At 34.1% G+C, this 16,833-nt stretch overlaps 1 protein-coding gene across 1 annotated transcript; it reads right to left on the minus strand.

The window, feature by feature from the left end:
* Positions 1 to 6,559: 6,559 nt before the first annotated feature.
* Positions 6,560 to 16,106, minus strand: LOC127157634 (stonustoxin subunit beta-like). Its single transcript, XM_051100873.1, has 3 exons — positions 15,937 to 16,106; positions 7,424 to 7,470; positions 6,560 to 7,345 (listed from the first exon to the last, which is right to left on the minus strand). Exons 1-3 carry the CDS (start codon positions 16,095 to 16,097, stop codon positions 6,777 to 6,779), a joined length of 777 nt encoding a protein of 258 aa, XP_050956830.1. The 5' UTR covers positions 16,098 to 16,106; the 3' UTR covers positions 6,560 to 6,776.
* Positions 16,107 to 16,833: the final 727 nt, after the last annotated feature.

Consider the following 16,833-nt stretch of genomic DNA (forward strand, 5'->3'; position numbering starts at 1 on the left):
AGATTTTGCTCAGGCATTTCAGAATGACCATAACAACATTTCAGATGCTGTGGAACGAGATTGGTCGACTGGTCACATGACTTTTTTGATGCGTTGTAACGTGGACGCCGAGGCGGTGTTAGAATCCAATTGCAGAAGTTTATTACAAACAACAGCAAACATACACGTGGAAACAGGCAGAGGGTCAATAACCGGAAAGGCAGTCCAAAAACATAAACGTAATCCAAGCAGCAGAGTAATAACACAGGCAGTGGGTCAAATGCCGTGAAGTCAGTCCAATCCAGCACACAACGACAATGGTAATCCGTAAACTCTAAATCCAAAGACAAAGCAAGACAGCAACAGGTAATCAGACAGAGTAAATATAAACGCAAAGTCATGAGCACATGGTCAGTCTTTAAATAGTCCCAAACAGGAAGTAACAGTAGAAGCAGCAGAGGGAGCGTACAGGCAGTACTAGGGTGTGGGCTCCCTCTGCTGGCTTGGCGTTACATGCGTATGGAGGAATTTATTCGGCAAATGTATTTACTCTTTTTCACACAAGTCAAAAACCACCTCAAGCGAGCGTAAAAACATTAATTAAGGGATTCGAAATGTGTCATTTCCATCACTCGTTTCTGATGTGATACTTCAAAATGCACATAAAAAACAGTGATAGAAACATAGCTACAAATATGCAACCTAAAGCCAGAAACACACTTAACAACTAACTGGAACATTCTAAGACTGAACTGAACACACTTATGATAAATGCTGACTGTAAACATATCACAGTATCACATTACATTCATGATCAGTCTTACAGATGTGTAGTGTGTTTCTGGCTTAAACTAATTCTACATCTGGGCCTGTATTCACAAAACATCATAAGGCTAAAAGTAGCTCATAACTTGCTGATTTAGGAGAAAATCTTACACATAATGGGCATGTCAATCCTAAATTTAGGACTCCTACATTTTTGCTCTAAGAGTATTTCACAAAGCCTTTTAGCACTAAAACTAGCTCCTAAATCTGTGAAACATTAGCAGTAGTAAAGAGGACTCCTAGTCACTAAGACAAAATCATAAAATAAATCACAAAAAAACAAACAAAAAAAAAAAAAAACAATACAATCACAGAAATTCTAATGGTTTTCACTACAAATACTATTACAAACACTGCAAACCATCAACTTTTAACCCTTAAAACCATTAAAAATGGTTTAACAAGCCAACAATAGAAGGCGACCAAATACAAGTAGAGACCAACAGGCACCAATACAGTTACCACTGAAACCAGTACAATTCCCATTATAACCAATAAGACCATTACAAATTCTGTGATGATTCTTATTGTTTCTTTCATCAGGGCAAATGGCTGTTGTCAGCAATCTGCCTCTGAACAAACATTTTAGAAACACGCTGCATTTATTTGCACACACACATGTTTTCCCACACATCTTTTTTGGTTTTGTAGCTCATCCCAAATCCAAATGTTTCTTTGATTACATCCTTGTTTTCATTAACAGGTTGAGCAAGAAGCTGTTTCTTTTACATTTGTATGTATTAATATCAGCCTTGATTATTCAAATTAAAATGCTGTTTATATATTGTTTATGAGAAGCACACATGTAAGAGGCTGACAATTAGCTGAACATATACTTGTTTAATTAGTGACAATTAAAATCTTTATTTGATTGTGGCAACATAATCTCGTGCTCTACAATTTTTCTATGAATAAATCTGACAGAGACCCATCCCCAGGACATATTTGCATTATAATGTCATATCAGCGTATGTGAATAGCAGTTAAAGAAACCACTCACCATTTCTCCAGCGTAACAATTCCACGGTCAAGAACAAAACAGTAATTCCACTAGAGATGGGACGTTTGACACTGAGGCTCCGAAGCCTGTTTTACTTTATTGAAGCAGACTGGTTTGAAGGACTGTGTCGAGGTTTGTATCAAGTCTCTGTGATCATGTGACTGATGACGTTTGAGGCTTCATACATCACAATGAAACACCTAAAGCAATTTGACTAATGTAAATCTTAGGCACTGCTTCATTCATCATAAGGAGATATATAAAATTTAGGTCCAGTGCCTCATATGATCACAACACTTGGTGTTTGGAAATAACACCTGACTAATTATGCGGCACCTTTGTGCTAAACATGGGGATGCAGATACTCTGCAGCCGAGCACCTCAGCTGAAACCCACTCTTTTAGTATTGTAATCATTCAATACAAACTATTCTTAATAGCTGCACACATGTACATATTGTAGAAATCACCTTCAATATATAAAGTTCTGTCCTTCATAATAATAAAATCAACTCATTTTACTGAAAGCTTGTAATTCTGTTATTGTATTAATATACAATGAAATACAATACAATACAATATGTTATGCAAACTATTTTTTTTTCTTTTATCAGTGTCCAGGAAGCAACATCTGTATTACAACCTTATTATTATGGATGCACAGCCACTGTCTGTGATAGAAAATAAAGGCTTTATGGTCTCTGTCCACCTCCTGGATCCCACGTACACATTCCCAGAAAGGAAGGCCCTGAAAAAATGTTAGAAGAAAAATACAGGGTCACCAGGTGTTAACATGTTATTTTCTCCCTACTCTGTTCACATGTAAGAAGGTTTTTTCGGGTTAAAATAGCGTATACGGTGGTTCAAAGGTGAGCATGTGGGGAAAAGGGGACGGAGTTGTTGAGGAACTGTGTTGAGATAAGATAATGTAGGGAATAAAGTGTGTTAACTAACGTGTCTATTTGATTTAACACCAAGAACCAGGCTGTGGCACAAGTTTCAAAGGAAACACCCAACACAGATCATTTTCTGACATTAGAGATGTTCAGCTGTGTTTGTTTGTCTGTTTTAAGTAACATAAGTCCACACCAAAATCACTGCAGCCTTTTTCTCATAAAATGTTTTTTTCATTCCCCCTCTTTTTAATTTTATTTTCAGCAACGTGTAAAGTCATTACTGCAGCACTATGATTATCCATTCTTACTTTGTAGCCTGTCATTAAAATCACCTGATTGCTCATGTTGACAGTCTGAAAGAACTAAAATAATAAATAAATACAAGAATAACTCCAGCAAACAGTCTTTCAGTCATTCCTGATGTTTGGAGATGAAGAATCAGTCTGATATCACTGTACAAATCTCATTATCTGAGAGCGGTGAATAAACCAGACAAAATAAATGGATCAGACACTATTATAATGAAATCATTTAACACGTTAAGCACAGTCTGTCATAACAAAAATATAAACATAAACAAATAATTAATTATAACTTTATTATTTAAATAACAACTATTTAAAAAAAACTATCAAAACTGTTATTATTGCAATAATATTATTGTAATATTTATTCAATAAAAAACTGTATTAATAACAATAGCCAAAATCAGATTTTTATTTTATTATTAGATGATAGCATAAATATGTAAAAAATGCTATAATATTATTATAATATAAAAAACCTTAATATGCATTAATAATCATAATAATAACAACAATAATAATATAATTAAAATACTGACTTTATTTTACAGCAATTGTACCATTTTAAGTATACCAAATAATGTTGTATTATTATTTAAATAATAATACATTATTGTTGTTTTTGTTGTTGTTAAACACTGTTTTTTAAGTGCAATATGATTACTGCAATAGTAAGTTTTTTATTAAATTGTTTATTGGTATATTTAAAATAATAATAATAAAAAATATATTGTTAATTATAACAAAATATAATTTTACTTTATTTTTAAATAATATTTAAACACAATAAAAAAGTTACTACAATAATTATATTGTACTGTAAAGAAAACGTCAGTATATAATAATAATAATAATAACAACAACAACAATACTGACTTTATTTTACAGTGCAACAGGATTATTGTAATAACTGTTATAACAGTTATAATTTAAATAATTAAAATATATAATTAATATATAATATATATTATTAAATACTCCCTTTTTATTTTACAGTGTGAAAGGATTACTGCAACCGTAACATTTCTTTGTTGTTATCATAAAATAATTAAATTATATTATTATTATTATTATTGTGTATAATACTTACATTTTATTTTAGTTATTTTTTTAATTATTTTTTATTATTACAATTTAAATTATAGCAAATATGACATGTTATAATTGAAATAATCATAATAACAAAAATATCATCTAAAATTATATTTATTAAATTTCTTATTTAAATTGCAAAAATTAAATAAATCAATAAAAGATCTTCTTATTGCAATATTGAATATTTATTTATTAATAAGTCAGTATTTATTAACCCTCTATGGTACGGTGTTGCCTCCAGGTAACACAGCCTATTTTTGTTTTTTTTAAATAAATGAGCCACCCATTTAATATATCAATGCTATCTTAGTAAAGAAGAAGTCAAATACTAACAAATGAAATTGCAAAAAAGTGGTCACATGACCCATAGGGGTCTATTTTGTTTCCTCTTTCAGGACATGTGCACATATTTTGTCCATAGAAAGGTGCATTTTTCATCAATTTTCATTCATATAATTGCCAGCAAAAAAATCGGAATCACCTTCACTGGTTAGTAAAGAAGTATTTTCAAAAACTTTTCATAATATATCATCAATTATATCATAGGAAATTACAAAAAACTGCATGTTGCCTAAAGGATTGTAATTTATATACAATATCTGCACATATTCTGTTGAGAGGAAGTGCTTCCTCAGCTTTCACAAGCTGTGAGGAGACATTAGTGAGGAAGGAGATTTTACATGCATGTGCTTGTGTGTATATGTGCATGCTTGTAAGGTTAAGTCATATATTAGCATAAGGTTATGATCATTTTCATTTTTTTTACTTTGAAACAGCACTAATTATAATGTTTTGGTATGATAACAGATATGATAGTTTGGTTATACTTGTGATCCACGATGGTACAGTGTTGCCTGAAAGCATGAAATCTTATAATAAAAAAAATAAAAAAAAATAAATAGTTTGCTAAATATGAGATGTGCAAAACATCAAAAGTGTGATAAATATGTTTGTTCAAATGTTTCATTCAAGAAATTGTTGTCTTAAACAATGTTTTAAATAAATGTATTATTTTTTTCTGCATGAAAATATCAAATGTTTAATTTTGTCTGTTGTGGTACAATGTTGCCTTAAGGCAACAAACTTTTAAATATAATAATAATAATAATAATAAATGTTTATTGATATTGTTATCGTGTCCAATTTTAAGCAGGAAAAACATCACAAATAATTTTTTCCTCATTGATATCATATTGCATACCGTAGAGGGTTAATAATAACCAAAATATGAATTTTATTTAATTAATAAAAGATAACATAAATTATGTTGTAATTGTACACCGATATCAATTATTATTATCATTAATTAATTAGTTTATTTTCTTATCATATTAAGGAAAAATACAGTTAAATGCTTTAATAGGAAAATATTAAATATAATGGTTGTTTTTAATTTATTGTTATTGTTGTTGTTATTATTGTTATTATTATTAATTTTATTCTATTATTAAAAGATAACAAATTGTATCGGAATTGCAATATTTACATCAATATCAACTATTGTTATTATTATTATTATTATTATTAACTGTAATTGTTATTAAGGAAAAATACAAAAAAAATATATATTTATTATTATTATATTTTATTATATATTATTATGAAAGGATAAATTATTTTATAATTGCAATATGTACATCAACATCAATTATTATTATCATTATTATTACTGTTGTTATTATTATTATTGCAATTTATAATATTATATAAAATATTATTTTTACTTTATTGTAAATACACAATGACACAAATAAATAAAAACTCCTAAATTACTGTTGCGTATTGCACTGTAAAATAAAATTTCAGTATTTAATAATAATAATAATAATAGTAATAGACAAAATATATAATATTTAATATTATTTTGTAGTTTATTTTATTTTTATTTTAATCAGTTTAACAAATGAGCAAAAAAAAAAAATCTACAACTGCAATAATCCAACTGTACTGTAAAATAAAAAGGGAGTATTTAATAATGTAATAATAATATCTAAAATAGTAAAATAAAATAATTGAAGTTAAAATAATTTAAATTAATAAAGTGTTGATACAAATATGTCAGCTGAAGTAATGTTTGCATTATATCTATAATATAATACTTGTTCATATCAATTCAATATACAAAAAGTAAATAAAAGCAGTAAATGAAAAATATGATTTCTGTCTATAAATATACTGTGATTAAAACATGAATCTCAGAAAATATTTTAAAATGTATTCTGACAGTTTCTTTCACTTATTAATCATCTTATAATCATTTAATACAGTTTTACTGTAGTTACAATAATATATTTTATTAAATGCTGTGATTAATGTCAGAAATTCATTTCAGTCTTGTGAGGAATCAATTCATGATACAAACATCAATTTTTGTTTTATTATTTCTGTACAAAAAATAGAGAAATGAATTACATGTTCTTCATCAATCACGATTGTGACATTTTTGATAGTAATAAAACAAATGATTGACACGACAATAAAAACACGAATATACACACACTGATGTTACTGTCTATATGAGGATTTATGACACATTTATTCTGACTGTTATTTGAGTGACAGAAGTTGAGCTGCAGTATTAATGTCATGAAGAGACTCAATAACATCTCACTCTTACTGATTCATCATCAGCTCAAAGCATTATGGGAAGAATCTCTCATCAGTCTGTTCTGATTCATCAACACAGTTTCACTGATGATTTATAATAAACACTAAACCCAGGATAGAGCGACTGAGTGAATGTGGTCTGTTCTGTGTGGATGAGACTCATTGTGTCAGAGACGCTGTAGAAGGACAGAGTTCCTGCACTCACATCCACATACACTCCAATTCTATAGATATAATCATCATTATCATCATCCACATACACTCCTATTCTACTGATGATGGGCTTCACAGGGAGATCAGTCTTTATCTTATTGTGTCTGAATGAGTATCTGTCAGGAGAGCAGCTCAAACTCCAGGACTGATCATTATGTCCAAACAAACACTCAACACCATCTCCCTTCCTGCTGATGCTCTTATATGACACTGATATAAACACACCAGTATCTCCGCTCCACTCAATCTCCCAGTAACAGCGTCCACACACACTCTCTCTACACAACACCTGATAGACATGATCAAATCTGTCTGGATGATCAGGATACAACTGATATTCATCCACACGTGTCACCTTTCTGTTCTCCTCAGACAGTCTGAGTTTAGTGTTTGCTGTGTTTGGATCCAGTGTGAGAAAACAGGCATCTGAACACAAGAACAGACACATTTATAACACAACAACAATCACTACAGCTGTGTGTGTGTGTGTGTGTGTAGACGTACATTTGTTCAGTCCTGCTGTAATCCTGGATTCTCCTCCATGATCCACACTAGAAAACACACACACACACACACACATTCAGTCAGTCAACAAAAGGCTTTTGAAAGGTACTTGGGTGGTTGCTATGCAGTTGCTAAGGTACTTGGGGTGGTTGCTAGGCTGCTGCTATGTGGTTGCCAAGGTACACAAGGTGGTTGCTAGGCAGTTGCTAGGGTACGTGGTGTGGTTGCTAGTAGGTCTGTGTATCTGGATATGGGACTGCAGTGAATTTCAGCAGAATTGAGTGAAACAGCTGTTTATTACACACTGAATACTGCAGATCATTGATAACTACAGACAGTTGAGCTCATTTATTCATAAAATCATCTTCACATTGCTGGTAGGTGATCACTGCACAAATAATAACACATCTCTACCTTAATAAAATGAATAAATAAAAATGAGAAGTGTTGCAAACTAATGCTCTGTCTTCACTGTAGTTCACACATTCAATCACACTGAAACTTCAGCTCTGACCCACAAATTGTTACCAAAAATATTTTAACTGCTGAAAAGCTGCATGATCTTTTTTTGCAAGGAGTTTGTAACATCACTGTTATTTGAATCAATTAAAGTCACAGCTGCACTGATAAATGATAAACACAGCAAAATGGAAGTAATTCATACATACACACACAATCTCTCATAAATGAACACTTGATCAATGACACTTTTCTGAGGGCAGAATCTGAAGTGTTGATCACTAAACTGCAGGTTTATGGGGTTTTTAAAAAGCAGTGATTTTATCTACAGTAGAGAGAGAGCACATTCACATGGTTGCCAGGTTGGCAAAAAATAAGCAACACATCTATCAGAAATTTCAATATTACAAATGTAAAGCTCTGTTTCAGTGATTACGTCTCTTTATATCAGGCAACCTCAGTTGTGTTCCTCTGTGGCCAGATGCAACTTTGTTGTAGCCTATAATATACTCTATTCACTCTTTTTCTGCTTTAATCTGTTTTATTTTTTTCTGTATTCAAATTAAGTGTGCTCCACTGCTGTGAACTGACACAGAAACAGCTGCATCAATACCCTCATCATCAAGTAGTACATTGTCATATGTATCGTGTTTGTTTGTTTGTTTGTTTATTTTTAAGGAAAGGTCAGTATCAATGATACCAATACTACTGATGTCTTTAGGAAATAGTTTTTTTCCTAATATTTAACCGTTAACTGTAGCCATTCAGCATTATGTACAGAAAGCACACACTCTGTTTCTCACATTCTCTCTCCTTTACAGACGTACATGGAAACATACACTTTATCAGTATAGTTTAGCAACTTAAAAGCTGCATGATATATTTTACAAGCGAGGTGTAAAATTACACCTCGAAAAAAAACAAAACAGTAATTTTTAGGTGAACAAAATTATACCTAAAATTACACAAGGTGTAAAATGACACCTTTACAGCGCTTAATCTCTTTCTCTCTAATAACTTTCGTAAGTCTGCTATCAACAGCTCAAGCCTCCGTTATTCTAAAATGAGGTTTCTAAATTAGCAACGGAGACACTGAATGAGATGCATAAGAAGTTAATCCTACTCACAGTAATGTTTTAAGTACAAAAAAAACAGATGAAAGCCTTGAAATATATCACCTGATCTATGTCTTGAGGTGTGGTAACTGTAGTATAAGAGGAATAATTAGTATAACTTTGGGTGATGTGGCCATGACCTGAAGCAGGTGTGCATTATTTTTCTAATAATTCAACTGCCTGGAGTCAATTATTCCTTACATAATTGAGAGCTTTCAATTTTAACATTTATTAGCCTTAAAAAAATAACGACTTCTAATTTAAATGAACTTAAAACAATCATTATAATAAATGTCATATTTGGCCCTTCAGCAAGTAGGAAATATACAGAAATTGAATAAAGTTATCAAAAACTAAATTCTATAATTACTGTAAATATAGATGAATCCTTAAAGCTATAAAAAGTTACTGATTTCCTCTTTTTTCGTTGTTGTTCTTTGATTTATAGACATCACAGCAGCTGGGATATTAGATTATTTTGGCTGCCATTTCTTTAAGAGCTGCCGCTGCTGAACATGACTTAACTGATGATATAACTACCACTGCATGCTCGTAGTTTCTTTTGTGCTTTGATATGAAATGACACCACCACCACATTTGTGCATGCAATTAAAGAGTACGCACTACCAGCACAGTATAACAGCTGACAGAACAGGAAAATTCATTTTTACTGACATATGACCTGACAACATCTCATCTGACTGCAGTTCACTGTTGTTCTACTGAAGCTCCTCATCATCTGCACCATTTCCGTGCTTGTTTGACTAGTGCCTGGTGCTGACATGAAGTTGGAGAGTGCATCTGAAAAGTCTCATCATAATTGATGTTCTGTGTCTAAATAAACACACTTCTTGTCAAGAAAAAAGGAGACAGAAGCAGCAGCTGTGAGTAAGGCTGTCACGATTATGAAATTTGGCTGACGATTAATTGTCTAAGAAATAATTGCGATTATGTCAACTAATTGTCAGGTTTATGGCTTTGACATACATTTTTTATGCACTTTGTTCAATAAATTGTTAAAAAGGATTGCGATTAGGGACAAAATAACATTGAAACATTTCTGAAAACCAGAGTTGCCCTGAGAAACACATTCATATAAACCTCCACACCAATATTTCAATTTTTCTTCTTATATTTCGAGAATCATGAACAATGAATTTGCTGTGCCCATACAGTATTTTTTGTTATTGCTATTCTGTCCTCTCTGCGACCATTCTGGCCACATACATACAGTGGGTACGGAAAGTATTCAGACCCCCTTAAATTTTTCACTCTTCGTTATATTGCAGCCATTTGCTAAAATCATTTAAGTTCAGTTTTTTTTCCTCATTAATGTACACACAGCACCCCATATTGACAGAAAAACACAGAATTGTTGACATTTTTGCAGATTTATTAAAAAAGAAAAACTGAAATATCACATGGTCCTAAGTATTCAGACCCTTTGCTCAGTATTTAGTAGAAGCACCCTTTTGATCTAATACAGCCATGAGTCTTTTTGGGAAGATGCAACAAGTTTTTCACACCTGGATTTGGGGATCCTCTGCCATTCCTCCTTGCAGATCCTCTCCAGTTCTGTCAGGTTGGATGGTAAACGTTGGTGGACAGTCATTTTTAGGTCTCTCCAGAGATGCTCAATTGGGTTTAAGTCAGGGCTCTGGCTGGGCCATTCAAGAACAGTCACAGAGTTGTTGTGAAGTCACTCCTTCGTTATTTTAGCTATGTGCTTAGGGTCTTTGTCTTGTTGGAAGATAAACCTTTGGCCCAGTCTGAGGTGCTGAGCACTCTGGAGAAGGTTTTCGTCCATGATATCCCTGTACTTGGCCGCATTCATCTTTCCCTCGATTGCAACCAGTCGTCTTGTCCCTGCAGCTGAAAAACACCCCCACAGCATGATGCTGCCACCACCATGCTTCACTGTTGGGACTGTATTGGACAGGTGATGAGCAATGCCTGGTTTTCTCCACACATACCACTTAGAATTAAGGCCAAAAAGTTATATCTTGGTCTCATCAGACCAGAGAATCTTTTTTCTCACCATCTTGGAGTCCTTCAGGTGTTTTTTAGCAAACTCCATGCGGGCTTTCATGTGTCTTGCACTGAGGAGAGGCTTCCGTCGGGCCATTCTGCCATAAAGCCCCGACTGGTGGAGGGCTGCAGTGATGGTTGACTTTCTACAACTTTCTCCCATCTCCCGACTGCATCTCTGGAGCTCAGCCACAGTGATCTTTGGGTTCTTCTTCATCTCACAGCTCTAGGAAGGGTTCTGGTCGTCCCAAACGTCTTCCATTTAAGGATTATGGAGGCCACTGTGCTCTTAGGAACCTTAAGTGCAGCAGAATTTTTTTTGTAACCTTGGCCAGATCTGTGCCTTGCCACAATTCTGTCTCTGAGCTCTTCAGGCAGTTCCTTTGACCTCATGATTCTCATTTGCTCTGACATGCACTGTGAGCTGTAAGGTCTTATATAGCCCTCTGGTGCTCTTCGGTCACTTTTGACCGAAAATTTTTCTGTTTTAAAATTTTAAAAATCACAGCTTCATCGGAATGGTATGAAACTCTGTGACTTTTATGCCATTTGGAATGTCAACACAAAAAAAAATTGAGGGCATGATTCAAGCAGGCTAAGTGGTCGTAAAAAAAATAGTCACACTTGTGCTCTTCGGTCTAAAATGACCGACCATAGGAAATGAATGGGAAATCGACAAAAATACAAATATTCAGCGAATTTTTGTGTGTACAATCTACAAATCCTCCACAATGCTGAAAAAAAGTACACAGCAGGGAAGGGGTGACACTCTAAAACACACCCATTCATAAACACACCCGTTCACACACACACACACAGACACACACACACACACACACATTATATACACACCTCTCTTCGGTCACTTTTGACCAAAACATTTTCGGTTTTGAATTTTTAAAAATCACAGCTTCATCGGAATGGTATGAAACTCTGTGACTTTTATGCCATTTGGAATGTCAACACAAAACAAAATTGAGGGCATGATTCAAGCAGGCTAAGTGGTCGTAAAAAAAATAGTCACAGTTGTGCTCTTCGGTCTAAAATGACCGACCATAGGAAATGAATGGGAAATCGACAAAAATACAAATATTCAGCGAATTTTTGTGTGTACAATCTACAAATCCTCCACAATGCTGAAAAAAAGTACACAGCAGTGAAGGGGTGACACTCTAAAACACACCCATTCATAAACACACCCATTCACACACACACACACACACACACACAGACACACACAGACACACACACACATTATATACACACCTCTCTTCGGTCACTTTTGACCAAAACATTTTCGGTTTTGAATTTTTAAAAAAAATCACAGCTTCATCAGAACGGTACCAAATTCAGTGACTTTCATGGCATTTGGAATGTGAACACACATAAAAAATTAGGGCACGATTCCAAAAAAAAAAAAAAAAAAAAAACAACTTGTGCTCTTTGGTCAAAAATGACCGACCACAGGAAATGAATGGGAAATCGACAAAAATACAAAAATTTAGAGAATTTTTCTGTCTCTTTCTCACACATCCACACACACGCACAAATGAACTGTAACAGCAAATTGAGAATATGTAAAATAAAAAAAATTACATATCCAGAGTGTTAGTTTGACTGTAATCATAATACAAAAAATGAACACTTCAAATCATATTTATAACAAAAAACTATCCCAAACTGGATAAGAAATAGTCTTTGAGATTGTTTAAATGTATGTTCAACTATTCCACCTAATAAAAATGCTGAATCAATTGTCTAAAAACAACTAGGCAATTCACAATCTGCTCTGTAGAGAACTATACAGGCATCAAGTTACACCTGCCATTACAGATGTTTTTCTCGTTTTTTACAACCAAATGGCGCTAATCTGCCTTCAAAAATTTGTGTTGGATGGCTGAGTCTCTATTTTAACCTGAAATACTGCATTAATTAAAAAATAATAATAAAAAAAAAAAAAAAATAATAATAATAATTTTAATTATTCTCAATGGCAAAAAAATTGGTATTAATTACAGCATAAATATTAATTATTACCACAAAACCCTCTCAAAATGCAAAATAAAAAATAAAAAATATTATTAAACAAAAATGAATTCGAATGGTTTTACTGAAAAAAATTACAAGATGCGTTACAGGTGTCCGGTCACTTCTGACCGCGAAGAGCACAAGTGTGACTCCGAAACGAAGAGCACCAGAGGGATAGACAGGTGTGTGGCTTTCCTAATCATGTCCAATCAGTATAATCAAACACAGCTGGACTCAAATGAAGGTGTAGAACCATCTCAAGGATGATCAGAAGAAATGGACAGCACCTGAGTTAAATATATGAGTGTCACAGCAAAGGGTCTGAATACTTAGGACCATGTGATATTTAGTTTTTTCTTTTTTAATAAATCTGCAAAAATGTCAACAATTCTGTGTTTTTCTGTCAATATGGAGTGCTGTGTGTACATTAATGTGGAAAAAAAACTTAAATGATTTTAGCAAATGGCTGCAATATAACAAAGAGTGAAAAAATTAAGGGGGTCTGAATACTTTCCGTACCCACTGTACTGCAGCAAAATTTGGTTGCCAGTTCACCTTTTACTCCTTAATAGCATTCTGTACACACATAATTAAGTAAAATACGGGAGTGACAACCGCATTCGACAACCACATTGCCTTCTGAAAAAGATAGGTTACGTTAGTGACTGACAACCGCCTTAACAGAAATGCTATGCAGTGAAAAAGCCCTGCATTTCAGCCCGGGCCTGACAGGCCAAAATTTTTCATGACCCTAGGGCTGGGCTTTGGGCCAATTTTCACACCATAGCTCAGACACAGCCGGGCATCGGGCCTGTTTTAGGCTTCACCTTATTTTTATATTTAGGCATCCATCAATTATGGTGATGAAAAAAATTGCCGCTCATGGAAACAATACCAGACTTCACTTTCGAGACTCAGATGGCGTTTAGTGTCTCAGCCAGCAGCAGTGCCTTCAGCAGAGCTGGAAGCGATCCACATTCAAGCACAGGCAATAGGCTGAAACTTGTCATAAAGCACCGGCAAAAGTAATTACAAATGAATGTGTCGGGGGAAATAGTAAGGAGATATTTGAATTATTTATTAATAAACTAGTGTATTCTGAGTCAGTGTCACAAAGATCCTGATTCACAATCTTCTCTTTGGAGGTGCCTTTAGAAAGAAATGCGTCTTTGTGGATTACATAATGAAAAAGTTGTTGTTTTCGATTTGTTTGATTTCATTAAGCTATTTTTTTACAGCTATTTACAGCTTTCTATTTATATATAGTATATATTTATAATGTCTGTGAGGCATGTATTCGCCAAGTTTCAGTTCAGTTTTGTGAAGCGCTCCTGTTCAAGAACGAGACGGCACAAAGCTTTATTTTAAAAGCACTGTTTGTAACATTTTGTTAATATTGTGAGTGCACACAAATAAAAGTAGACCCTTTACAGTTCCAAATTGAATTGTAAATTGTTTTTAAATTGTTTCCACTGAAGCACTGGCGCCTCCATGTCAAACAACTAGCTGTTAATGAGGTTTTTAATGTGTATAGATGTGTCTCTCTTTATAGTATGTATGGTGAATCCATGGGTGAATCACAGGGAAAGCACTACCGGAGCAACAGGAGACTTGACTCGCTTGTGTTGCAAGATCTTGGTAGAAACCATAAAAAACTAAGTAAATCCAAATGCTTTATGCTAAAAATAAGACCAAAATATAATGACTCGTGTCTGCTTAGTTTGATAGCTCCATAAACCTGATCGCTTTTCCATCCGAGCTTAAACAACAAGCCCAAAAAGCGCTTGTAATGAGTGATCATGGCAACACAGACAGCACACACTCTGTGAAGCAGCATGAACAAACATAAACAAAACACAATAATCAAGGTTGTCTGAATTGGCCGCAGTTATATGAAATAACCACGACAGGCCTAGTTGTAAGTGGATATATATAAATATATATATATATATATATATATATATATATATATATATATATATATATAAATAAATATCTATCTCTCTATATCTATCTATCTATATATATGTATGTATATAATGGTTTAATGTCAGTTATTTCTGTCTTATTTCTATCTTCTATCTCTATTAATTGTAAGTAATCTATTGAGATTTTTGTTTGCACAAGGAGTCTGATAACAGCCAGTGCTCCACACAGAGATCTGATCCCATCATCATTCAGTCTGTCTGGAATGATGTGAAGAAACAGAAAAGGTACACTTAGTTTTTCAGGTAGTTTTGCAGGTAGGTTTCTTGAAGCACCTTGGAGACGTTACCACAGTTGATCTGGATTGTCTCTTCATGTCATTCCAGATGATGGTGAGATCAGATCTCTGTGTGGAGCACTGGCTGTTGCCACACTCCTTGTTCAAACAAAAATCTCAATGGATTATTATAATTAATGGCAAAATGAATGTTTGGAAATATAAACTGATATTTTCTACTGACACTACAGCAGAAGATAGAAATAACACAATAAACCATTTTTTTAGCTAGTGAAAATACTAGTAGGCTAAGACTTCCACACAGTATATAAATGTGTGTGTACTTGTTTTTGCTACATTGTGGGGACCAAATGTCCCGGCCTGCGGTCCCCACAGTGTTAAAAAATCATTAAAAACAGTAAATGGTGTTCATCTGAAAATGTAACAATGCAAACATGTTGTCTGTAAGAGGTAGGTTTAGGGTTAGGGTTCGGTTAGGGGATAGACAATATTGTTTAGTCAGTATAAAAACTATAGAAATCTATGGAAAGTCCCCACAATCCACAAAAACAAACGTGTGTGTGTATGTAAAATATGTAAATATGAGTATATGTGTACAGTATATATATAGCACTGAGGAGTCGAAATAGAAAAGTCTAAAATCTTCCTGGTGGACATACTTGAGTTTGTCCAGTGAGCAGGTGGAATCCAACAGTTTTTCAGAGAGTTGTTCGACTCCTGAATCTCCTGGGTGATTGTAGCTCAGATCCAGCTCTCTCAGGTGTGAGGGGTTTGAACTCAGAGCTGAAGACACATAATGACAGCCTTTCTGTGTCACCATACAGCCAGACAATCTGAAAACACAGCAATAGTCCATGTGACAATCACACAAATTTCTTTCATACATTTTAGCCATTAATTATTCCTATAGGGTTGTGTTAAACAAATGTATATGGAAAAAATCTGAAATGTCATGTACACATTATAAATCATATGACGGAAATGCTGTCCAGTGGAGTTGTGTCACCAGTGTTACTGCTATGTCCTACTGTCCTGAGCGCATGCACAGCATGTGGCGTGTGACGTGTGTATGCGCTCTGGCGTAGTATACGCAAGCACCATAAGCGATCTGCGCTTATACGTCAGTCATTGTTTACACTGCACAGAGATTGTGGGTATGACGGCTATTGGTATTTACTTGCGCTTATCCTGTTTGTTCAAACCGATTTAAAGCTAAAAGATTAAGTTTAGTTGTGTGAACTCTTGCAGAATTATTGACTTTTCACCGATTTCAACTTCTGAGCCTGATCACTTGAAGTTATGGTTGCTTGCTCTTCAGCTGGGTATCAACACGTTTCTTGCCAGATGCTGTGCATGCGCTCAGGACAGTAGGACATAGCGGTGAATCAGAGGTCAAAAAATGATATAAATATTAAGTTTCTCGCACAAACCGATAATTTCGTGTCTTAGGACATCAGTGTATCATCACGAGTCACAGGGTTTAATTTGGTTCCCCTTCAGGAACTCGAGCCGCGTCGAAACGCTAGGGGAACGCCTTCAGCGTGACCGTGCTCTGA

Source organism: Labeo rohita, unplaced genomic scaffold (genome assembly GCF_022985175.1).
Source record: "Labeo rohita strain BAU-BD-2019 unplaced genomic scaffold, IGBB_LRoh.1.0 scaffold_1135, whole genome shotgun sequence".
NCBI classification, from domain to species: Eukaryota; Metazoa; Chordata; class Actinopteri; order Cypriniformes; family Cyprinidae; genus Labeo; species Labeo rohita.

Bases quoted from the DNA above. Each gene is read 5' to 3' on its own strand.
- LOC127157634 (XM_051100873.1), bottom strand. From the start codon at position 16,097: ATGGTGACACAGAAAGGCTGTCATTATGTGTCTTCAGCTCTGAGTTCA. The intron at 7,471-15,936 runs GTATGTCCACCA...TGTGTTTTCTAG, and splicing joins TGCTCACTGGACAAACTCAA to TGTGGATCATGGAGGAGAAT. The intron at 7,346-7,423 runs GTACGTCTACAC...TCTTGTGTTCAG, and splicing joins TACAGCAGGACTGAACAAAT to ATGCCTGTTTTCTCACACTG.